The sequence below is a fragment of the Monopterus albus genome, unplaced genomic scaffold, assembly GCF_001952655.1.
Source record: "Monopterus albus unplaced genomic scaffold, M_albus_1.0 scaffold3.1, whole genome shotgun sequence".
NCBI classification, from domain to species: domain Eukaryota; kingdom Metazoa; phylum Chordata; class Actinopteri; order Synbranchiformes; family Synbranchidae; genus Monopterus; species Monopterus albus.
The window spans coordinates 8,016,979-8,028,460 of NW_018127883.1; the positions used below are offsets into that span (position 1 = coordinate 8,016,979).

Sequence of the window (11,482 nt, forward strand, 5' to 3'; positions counted from 1 at the left end):
TCAGTGAGTGCTGTCTCGGTTTTCCAGTTAAAAAAATTTAAACCTGCCCTGTTCTTACAAATGTAGTATGTGGCTGCCCTGCATTCTGGTCTTTTGAGGCTTTCAGGGGTAAAGGGGTGAGGTTGGGATCTGTGCCTTTTTATGATGATTTCTTCCAGTATACAGTATCTGTTTAAAGCAGTATTTGGCCACTAAGTGGCAGTCAGAGAAGCTAACATAACATTGACTTTTTAACTATGCTATTTTGTGTTAATGTGCAAATGTGTTGAACAGCTATCTATCAATGGAGCAACATCAGCATCAATTTGAAGTCATGTTTCTGGCCAGCTAAAGAATGTAACAGTAATATTTTCTCTTCTTCCACCTCTGTTTTGGTCTTCACCAACTCCTAAAAAAAATATCTGGATCTCGGCAATTGGCGATCTTTGTTCATTTGCTAACATTTTCAGTGTGCTGTTTGGTGTTGGACAGGTCATGTACATTGGTTTATCAGCTGTTTGTTATAAACAGCCATCAGGATTGAGAAAAAGGTTATACAACTGAGTGAAAACAGTAAAGCTGAAATAAAAATATGCCATAAAACCGAAACAGTGAGTTGAAAGATGCTAAAACTGCTGTCGAGCTGAGATGATGATTCTCTCAGGATGATTGGTCACATCAAACCCTTTCATTTTACACATTTGACTGATTGTTAATAAAAGAGCATTGATTAGGTCACATTTGGTTTCTAAAGAACTAAATCTAAAACTGTGTATTTCAGACAGTTTTTTTTTAAATACAGTATATAGTCTCTGTTTTTGCCAGAAATACATTAGCAGTATCTTAGTGTAACATCTATTTAATCAGTTCTGTAGCTACAGTATTTGTTATTGTTATTGAAGTATTTTTTCCACCTTAGTTAAGTGTTAAACTAATGTACAATATAGAAAATAGGGTGCACACCAAAAAGACTGCCCAGTTACCTGTACAATGTTACCAAACAGAGTAGCTGCACTATAAGTTGCACTAGATATCAATAACCTACCATCATTTTAAATTTTGAACTCTTGCTGTTTGTGCCCTTGAACTCCACCTTTCACCTTTCACCAAGTTTGTTCAGTTGCTAAAACAGACACAAAGGCCACTGTGTTACCTCTGGTGTGTGTGGTCTGCAGTAATTTAGCATGGTTCATCACCCACGCATAGACACAGAAAAACATTTTGGGATTTGGCCACAGAGCAAGACAGTGTTTAGACTACCCACAATCCCCTCCTCCCCTTTGCTTGGCTGCACATCTCCTGCACTCAGAACATTGGCCAGTGGCCTGAGCATTGGGTCCCTTCCTGTGTGCTATGTTGGGTCTGACAACATTGTGAAATGTTTATTATCAGGATGAACATAAATGTGCACATGAGGACTCACAGTGAAATAGCTTAGATAAGAATGTAAATGGAGCACTGGTAGATGCAGCTGTCAACATGTGGCATCACATCTGAGACTGTTTAACCCTCAGGAGTCGATGATCATACGTACATGCTGATGTTGAATGTCAAAGTGTACAAATAATTGTCAGGTGAAAAAAATGAGGTTGTGTGGATGTTAAACATATTCTCATGTGATATATATAAAGGTAAAATAAAAGCTATTAAAAATTGGCCAAAATAGCCAAAAATATTCCAAGACTCATAATGATTAAAATTATTGAATATGTGTGCTAAGCATTTTTTTACAATTAAAAACTATAAAAAAATGTAAAATATTGACACATGCCACTTAAAGACTCCACCACCACCCCCAAAGAGAACTGAGAAATGTTTGTTGCTAATACTGCTACTGTACAACACTTTGTTGTCATAAAATCATTTTAAAGATTTTAAACCTCTTCAAAACCATCTTCAGATTTAATCATAAACAGGACAATCTGACTTGGCCCTGATAATAAAGCTCCCATGGTTGTAATTATTATTGTGCCTATAGTATATCTTTCTATGTCCTCTCTCCATTTGTTTTGGGTTACAGTACATACTTCCATCCCACTGTCACCAGTTTCAAATGACTTCCAGTAGTTAAAGCAGCAGCCACCTTAAAAGACAGTCTGTAGAAGTACTTTGTGTTAATGGTTCATATTCCTCACCTCATTCCTGCCATTGGTCCCAGAAACAAGTGATAATGATATATCTTACACCATAATGGGTGTGAACGCGTGTCGTAGTGGCTGGCAGAGGAAGGGTGGAGTGGGCAGAAGTGTCAACTGAGTGACTACTAACATGAGATTAAAAGTAAATCCGCGAGACAGGAGAACTTAATCAACCACACTTAGTGTAGACATATATTATACCCCATGAGTTGCAAGCAAGCTGTAAATACAGTATGTGTTGGGTACGCCTCTTTAAATCTTGTTTGTCTCAGTTGATTTACTTCAGTAGACAAGGACAGGCTTGTTTACCTGACCTGAGTACTTAATGTGTCAGCTGGAGAAAAGTGACCTCAGTGGAGCAGCTCAGACAGGCCACCTAAACGCTGAAGCGAAACCTCACTTTCTGTAGAAAGCTTTCTTTGTGTAAAGGGCAAAAATACAGCGCACAGTAGAGCAAGGCAAAAAAAAAAAAAAGTCTAATTCCACCCTTAACACAACCCTAAACACAACTTGTGATGAAAAAACAAAAACAAAATGTCAAGTTTATTCCTGGCAAATGCTGTGTATTCAACAGAATACACTACAGTATAAGCCTATGCTGCTAGTTAAGCTGGAAAAACACCAAAACACTGGAGAAGTGGGACAGACTGTCAGGGCCAAAAATCTAACTGTGGGTGATTGTGAAGTTTTGATAACACTTTCTTAAGAGGCATAGATTGGTAACAGGCCATTAATAGCTTTTGCCGCCTAATATACAGGAAAATAGCAATCTGCTAACATTTCACATTTCTTACTATTTCCAAATATTTCTCAATATGTTCTGATTAGACCACATAATGAAAAGATTTTCAAAACATACAAATTACATAATCACCAAATGCAGGTACAGTCTCAAACAATGTTTCTGCAATAAAATTTGCAACTTAATTTGAAGGCTGCTAATTCACTTTGGTGTCAGTGTGATCATGATGTAGAAGTACATTTAAAAATACTGCTCATTCATTTTCCTCCATTTTGTATGCAACACAAGAACTTGTGTTTCCAAAGATCAGCACAGCTTGGATCAACAAACCTGAGCCTTCAGTGCACCTGTGCTTTACTCTGCACATGCAGGACCATCAAAACAGACCATCTACTCAGTAATGAAGGAGGCACATGCAAGGCCTATAACCTACTGTATAAACTCAAAAGTGCTAAAATCAATAGAAAAAGGTTTCATATTTTATAATGCTATCAGGTGTGCAGTTGCAATTATACATTAGTATAATAATTCTAGTCCCCTGTAATGGGTTCCCCCACTACTGTGATTCATAAGGTCAGAGATTATAAATGTTAGAACTTTATGAATATATTTTGGTTCACACAAAACAAATTTTCACAAACTGGCAACCTGTACATGTGACTTTTCACCTTAAATGACCTATAAAACAAATTATCTACTAGCTTTCTATTTCTATTAACATTTCAATAAATTCATATTTGTTGTTTGGGTCCAATGCCCTACGGCTGTAGGCTGTTATGAAGCTTAAATCTTGTAGTCTGAAGTAGGCATAAGAGATGTTTTAATATAGATCGGGAATGATTTAAAAATATTTCATCCTTCTCTTTTAGCGCCCTTCCAGCTGGTGCCACTGTAGGTAAATGTATCTGTATCTCTCCCATCTCCTCTTTTGCTTTTGTAGCTTTGGAACCAACCTTTAAGTGCAGAACTTCCTTTAGCTGCATTTTGTAAGTTCAGGAGCAGGGCCACACCTCCACCACACCTCTTCCTGCCTGCTACCTACATATACCTCATTACCTTCTCTATTGGCTGCTTTCTTTTTATTAGCCATTTACAAAGTCATTACCTACAACTTATAAACATTTTATACTCATTATGTCTAAATAGAAAATAATTCCAAGGAACAGAAGTAAATGCTGATTAAATTTCCCATCTCTCTCTCCACTAAGGAGCAATTTATCTTGTCGGGGGAATTGCTTAATGTTTCCTTTTAGAGCATTAGCTCTGGATTTTCCAAGCTTAAATGGTCTTCCTAAATGAGAAAACAGTGCTGTGTGTTCTCCTTACAGATCATGTGCTGGCCACATGTACGCTGCAGTGACATCACCCTTGGGCAGCACAACAACACCATGCTAAAAGGGCTTCATTCACAACTACTGTTTAACTGGCACTAAATGATGCCTGTGTAAGTTAAATAGAGTTTTTCAGCATCTGTAAGCTGTCCACAAACAGACACAGCCCCACAGTGTAAGACTTTGCACAGCATTGTGTATGGGTAGTTATTACAGTGGTGCATCCATTACATGAAATAACAACAGTGGGGAGACAGAGGATTAAGCAGAATGAGCTTGCCTGGCCAAATTTATCAGGAAGGAAGAGAGGGAATTTGTACTATTTGCAGAGGGATGTGTTGCTTCATATACTGGACAATGGTTAAAATACTACTACAGCTTGTGAGGACATGCATTCACCCCTTTTCTAAACGGCAGACACACACTGATTGAAATAAAGGTGCCCCTCCCCCCCACACATACCTTCCTTCCCCTTTTTCCTCAACCTGATGCAGTTCTGAAAAATAAAAGACACAAAAACAGAACTGGACAAAGAATGAACTGATTTTGCAGACTTAGAGTTTGGGAAAATAATGAGAGGGTATGGATGTGTGATAGATGGCATGGATGGAAAGGCTGCTGGCTCTTATCAGATGTAGGCAGTCGCAAAGTCAAACAGGGGAGGGGAAGACTGCACACACACCCACTGTACATATCAGTTCAGGGAGGAGAGACAGCCAGACATCCCATGAGGCATCTGCCTTTCTCTGAACAGTACTGTTTTTGTTTTTTTTTACGCTACGGCACCGGAAGCAAGGAGGATCCTCAAACACCACAGAGCCACTTCCAAAAATCTGAGCTCTGGTTAGAAGAGAGGACAAACATGCACAGGTGCTGCTAGTGAAAGAGAAGCCAGTGAGAACAGAGAGAGAGGAAGAAGAGGAGGGAGTGAGGGGGCTGTAGGAGGAGACTTGACTTGCTTCAGAGAGGAATAGGAGCTGGGGAGCCATTCCAAAACAACTGTCCGGCAGACATCCCAGTCGACAGAAGTTTAGCTCCAAGGCAGAGAGGCAGGGCAGTGTCAACAAGCCACAGGAGAAGCACAGCAGCCACCAAGAGACACACAGAGACACATCAACTGGCCTGGAGCTGTAGGAATCAGGAAAACACCAGCGATACCTGCTAAGGATCAAATTGGTTTATCTGAGGTGAGAGGAATAGCATGTTTTATTTCACAGTCTGTTGGTACAGTAATCTGAATCAGTAGATGGGATAATGCTGCTGAAGTTTACCTGTTGTGTCTAGTTTTTTTGTGAATGTCTCAAGCAGAATGAGATATTTCTTGTAACAGTGAAATATGCGAATGTGTGGATGGTCAGTCAATCATGTCTTTTGTCTAGCTCTCATACATGTAACACAAGAAATGAACTGTTAAGAGCAACATGATATCCTCCCTGCTTTCCAAGAGACACTTTTTAGTCCAGCTACACACTTAAGGCATGTTCCTCTGAAATGCAGAGCTGGCTTTGGCTTTATCTCTTGAGGGGGGCAGATTTGGGGAATTTCACGGGTAAACTGGGAGGACTTGTGTTGACATTCCCTTCATGTTTCATATGCTTTGATTTGATTTCCTGCCCATCTCTGCCAAGGATAACTCTGGCAAGTGCTGGTGGCACAGGGGGAGCGGGAACGAAAGACAGAACAAATATGCCACCCTGCCATCAGGCCTCTTGAAATTAAGGCCTTTGTCTATAATTGAAAGGTTTTTTATGTCACAAACTATTCTGTGAGGTTACCATTACCCTTTGTGGAATGTAAATTAGTTTTTCAAGACAACCCCAAAGAAAGGGTCTTTTTGCTTTTAAAAGACATGGCAGAAGTTGAGGTCAGTCAGTCGTTAGAGAAGTATTTAGAGAAATGCAATGGGAAGAAATGGAGTTAGTGTTCTACACACTGATGATGTTACACTGACCACAGCTACTACAGAAGATCAGAATAGCATGCTATTTTTCAACAGCACTGAAATGTCAGTACAGAAATCCCATCACCGTAGGAATATTTAGGGGGTGCACAATTTCTATTTTAAGGAATGGGAAAGCCATAAACAGGTCATATTTTGAACAGCTGCTCTCCTGAGCCTGACTGTGTACAGCCCTCTCCAGCTATGGAGCAGTTGGTGAACAATAAAGCATCATCAAACTGTAGCATTTGTTTAGACTAGGCTTACACCACAACTAAGAATATTCTGACCCAGTTATATCACACATGAGTTTTAGCTGTCCAGAAAACAAATCACAAGATATGAACCCCACATTCATCTGCCCCCACACTCACACTTTCATCACCTCGTTCCCCCCCTACTATTAATCAACCCTCTAAGCATGATGATGATGAGGCAAAGCTCCAATTTTAAAAAGACTGGAGTGGCTCCAGATCACTTCATGCCCAGACAGATAGCTGCTGCTGACCCAGTGGGACAGTGGCTGCAGCTTTAAACAGTTTTAAAATAAAGTTGCCATAAGATCCTTACTTTCCTTGAGGTGTAAATGAAATCCCAAGACCTTATTCTGCAGATGCCAGCGCCACTGGTCTCAGACCAGTCAATACGTGCCACGCTGCCTCTTTTTGGATGAGTTTCAAAAGGAGGGTGTGAATCTGGCTTTGGCTTTGAAATATACCAGAAAACACCTGCTCAGCTATTAACAGCCTGCAGAGACACAAATTGATTCATTAGGGTAGCAGGCCATAACGATCCATCCTGGGATACACTGAGCTGTTGTAATTGACTAATTTCCTTTTGGACCAAGACAAGCTTCACTAACTATGACTCTAGAGAGTCTCCACACCCCCTCAGATCAGTATTAATAAAGCCAGCCTCTGGTTAAATTACCCCACCTACTGGGTATGCAGCAGAACCCTAAAAACCAACATCAGGATATTGTTTTCCTCATGCTTTTCTGGCAGCTGCTGGAATCTCATTCATGTTTGCCATAAAGGCACTGTACCAGCTGACTTCTCACAGGCCACAAGTGTTAACCTTGGTAGGATGCATAGCAGATGTCCTCCTGTGAGACTTGGGTTGCTCTGCTGCTTGAGGAGTCCCTGTAGGTTCTGTCTATACTATCGACCTCAACCATTATCATCTATTATAATGCATGGGCTGGGTGTTTTCTTATGCCGCTGAAGAGCGGAGGGTCCAGACACATATAATTTGATCAATACAGACCAATAATCAATAGGAAGCGTGTCACCCAGCAGTGCAGCAATGACCTTCCTGTCTTGGGAACAGTAAAACAAACACTAACACAGAGAAAGATATGTTCAGTTTGAACCCATTTAGGAAACAGCTTTTGTCTTGGTGGTGCATTTGTTTCACTTCCTATCTACAGTAGGCCCATATGCCACTGCAGTAGGCATAAGCTATCAAGGTCAGAGAGAACTGAGGGGTAGCTGTGAAAGGTAGAGATGCTAAAAAAAAATGAGAAAAAAATGGGTGGAAGAGAAATGGAAGGAAAAAAGAAACACTCGAGCTAAACAAGTGAGATTTACCCCTCCAGTTCAAATACTGCAGCACTCCTGTTTGCACTCCCACTTCCCTTTTCCTTTCCTTTTCTCTCTCTCACTGTTAACAAACAAACACGCTCTCCTTCACACACATGGCGTCTCTCACAAGTGCAATCAGACACTTCACACTCACACCAGCACTCGAATACACAAGAACTTTTGGCGAGCAGTGCTACTATTCAACACACTCACACATGTTCTGCATCCCACAGTGTATATATATAGCACCTTAGTGCTTGTTGGGTGAGAGGTTTATTTGTATTGTAGCAACATCCCCTAAAGTGAGAAGATTTTACCTTGTACTCTATATACTGTACTGTAACTTTCATACGGCAGATGCTATAATGACACTTCATCATTAAACAAGCTGTAAACATAAGAATCCCTGTTCAAAATAAAAGTCAGTTAGGTGGTTTCCAGGCTGCTATTTGGATTCAAATGCACAAGTGTATGTCTGTCTGGCTCCACACTAATGTGCTTGCTAAATCAACATTGCCTACTTAAAGTGTCTCTGATAAGGGTGATGCAGTGTGTTTCTGTGGGGTCGGTTGCAACAGGAATGTGGATGTTTTCTCAGTGAAACCTTTTTCTTGAGGTGGACTTGACCGCCCAGAACCTTCTGTGTACTCTGTCAGACAGTCACTGCTGACAGACCTCTCATAAGTAAATATGTCTATAAATGGGCACGCTCTCTCCTCACTGTTGCCCCCCCTCCCCATACCCTCACTCCCCCAATCTTACACACTGTCAACACCCTTCCTCCATGAAGTTTTTTCCCTTCTCCTTGTTTGCTGTGTCATCTCAATTGGTTAAACTGATTTTCTTGTGTTTTTACATCCTACAATAAAATGGCTGTGAATTTCTGTTGGGTTTGTGATGGGAAAGCTCTGAGAAGGTAGCAAGCAGCTTTTATCAAATCCAAAACCCCCTTATTAATGCTTACCTATCATGATGGATTGTGTGACCTAGCCTGAATCTCAGCTATTATTAAATATGGAGCTGATCCTCTGCCCATCAAAGCCAAATCAGTTCACAATCTGCAGCTCCTTTTTTCTTAAAATCTACTTGCTCTGTAATCTTTCATTCTATCTCTCTCACACAATCGCCTTAAACCCCCTTTCCCCTCACCTTTCTTCCCCCTCCGGTCCATCTCTTTTTTTTCCTTTGTGCATCTCTGAGCAGTAGCTTGTTCCTAAAACAGGCTGCCCTGCACTGATCCCAATAAAGCCCCCTCTTTGCATCACTTCTCCCAGTTTGCTGTCCAGCTGTTCCACATTAGCACATCCAGCGTTCTAGAGGCCAAAGGAGGCTCATGTGTGGAAATGTGAATAGAGCAACAAAAAGTCTTGGACCCAGGCTTCATCCTCCTCTGCTCTGGTTTCTAATCTCACCAGATGCAAGAAAAGAACAAGGATATGTGTGTGTGTGTGTGTGTGTGTGTGTGTGTGTGTGTGTGTTTCAGGATCCAGACTTTATTTCTGGGACTTTTGTTGGTGACCAGACTTCGTTTCAGGAAGGCAAGACAGAAGTTTTGTGTCAGTAGCTGCACTCATCAAAGGAACCTTCAGAAAATGTATCAATGTGGAGTTCATGTTTTAGAAAAATGCTAATATATTCTCTGTTTATCTCTGATTTCAGGACAGTGCTCGTTTGATCTTTCTAAACTGCCAGACATCACCAGCCCTACTTGCAATCCCATTTCCTGAGTGATACCTGAAGTTTCTCCGAGTCCTGTCTTACTGGTGTGTTACTGAGAATGTAACTGGAGAGTCTCCCCTGGGGAACTGTAGCATCCTGAATGTATAGAGCATTTCCATCTTTTTTATCCTGCACATCTGAGCTCTCTTCCACATTTATAGCCATGCCAGCAAAAGCCCCTATATACCTGAAACCCACCAATAATAAAAAGGGGAAAAAATGTCGCCTCAGAGATATTTTGTCCCCAGACATGATCAGTCCACCGCTCGGGGATTTTCGCCACACCATCCACATTGGCAGGGGTGGGGAGAAAGATGCCTTTGGAGACATGTCTTTCCTCCAGGGGAAGTATGAACTCCTACCAGGAAAGAGGGATATTCACCCTCAGTATGGCATCCAAAGTGAGTTTTTCCGAGCCAACAGTACAGGTGATGCTTCCTTTGCTGAGATGCCCTCTCCTGTACTCAAGAATGCTATTTCTCTCCCAACCATTGGTGGCTGCCAAGCCCTTACCCTTCCCCTGATCTCCTCCACTGTGTTTTCCATGCCCCCTGAGCCACTGGAGAACATAATGGGGCCTACAAGTCCCATGAAACCTGAATGTGTTGAGGAGGTAGAGATTCTGCAGATGGATGCTCTGTTGCACTCCATGGATGTCTTCTGCAATGAGCCTTTGTCTCCCTCTGCAGATATCCAGTCAAAGCCTGACGTCTTGTTGGATCTGCTAGAAAACACAGATAAGTCCACAGTTGCCAAAGCTAACAAAATAAACAAGACTGAAAGCAGATTTGACAAGCCATCATCTTTTTATATCAATGGTCCCAGCAGCAGCACCTTCAATGCTAACGGAAGCCTGAACAGCAAGACGAGTGGGGAGAGCATCAGGAGCTTTAGCAGTAAAGGGGATTTCCAAAGCAAGATCTGCAATGGTAGCAGAAGTCTCAATGGCAATGCTTTATGCAATGATTATGGACACTTTAACTGTGACATTACCCTGGGTTTCAAGCAGGAACTCTTCAAGTGCAGTGAAGACTGGGTGGACAGGGACAGTGGGGTTGAAGAGGGTCGCATCTGTGATTTTGAGTTTGAGTTTTCCAATGAGAAGAGCACATCACAGGATTCCCTCGCCCAGATCACGGGGTCATTCCTCTCCCTTGAACTTGATCTGGGCCCATCCATCCTGGATGATGTACTTAACATAATGGATAAACCCACAGCAAAAAGCAGGCCTTGAGCTGTGTTGAGTCCCCAGGAGGAGAAAAGGAATTATTAAACGATAGCCATGAGTATGGAAAGGCTCACAAAGCAATCAAAATGGTGTCCGGATATATCATTGAGATGAAAATGAGCTATAATAGACAGAGCTGCTTATGTTTTTATTGTCAAAACATATCATTCTACCTTCTATGGAGTGTTGTCTTCTTTTTTCTTTTAATTTTTTTCTTTGCCATGCCGGCTGCATGTTTACGATGCATGTGCTATTGAGTTACAGCTAAAACACAGCCACCATGCCTTTGATTTTAATTTACTGTAGAAATGTTACATGATAGATGTGTTATGCTGACTTTTACAGTATGTACCAGAACACTTTAAGGTCCTTTGCTTTGTAACAGTCCTCTGTTCAGTCCTCTATGGCCATATAGCATTTTGTGATTTTAAGTGTGCTTAACAAAGGACTATGTTGTTTGTCACATGTAATTAATTTGCCACATGACAATTTAAAAAAAAAGGAAACTATGCAAATTTGTGTTTTTCGAATTGTAACACAAATAAATTCATTTTGTCCAGTTATGGATAATTTCTTGCAGGAAATGTTGTATACCCAAGAAATGAAAGTTTTCACCAAAAAATTATGAAACAAGATGACACAAAAAAAGCCTTAAAATCAGAATAACACTGGGGAAAGAGGTAGCACAAGAAGGGAAATACAAACAAGAAAACAGCAACAAAAGAACAAGCAGAATGACAGAGAGAAGGATAGAATGGATTTATTTTCTCGCCTCTGACATTCCTTACATTCTGCCTCCTTGCCCTGCAGTGGGAGCACCGAT

At 41.1% G+C, this 11,482-nt stretch overlaps 1 protein-coding gene across 1 annotated transcript; it reads left to right on the plus strand.

The window, feature by feature from the left end:
- The first annotated feature begins 5,000 nt into the window (after positions 1–5,000).
- Positions 5,001–11,160, plus strand: cdc42ep3 (CDC42 effector protein (Rho GTPase binding) 3). The gene is made up of 2 exons (XM_020601477.1): positions 5,001–5,377; positions 9,372–11,160. The coding sequence occupies exon 2, from the start codon at positions 9,532–9,534 to the stop codon at positions 10,663–10,665; it is 1,134 nt and encodes a 377-aa protein (XP_020457133.1). The 5' UTR covers positions 5,001–5,377; positions 9,372–9,531; the 3' UTR covers positions 10,666–11,160.
- The last annotated feature ends 322 nt before the right edge of the window (positions 11,161–11,482 follow it).

Bases quoted from the DNA above. Each gene is read 5' to 3' on its own strand.
- cdc42ep3 (XM_020601477.1), top strand. From the start codon at position 9,532: ATGTATAGAGCATTTCCATCTTTTTTATCCTGCACATCTGAGCTCTCT.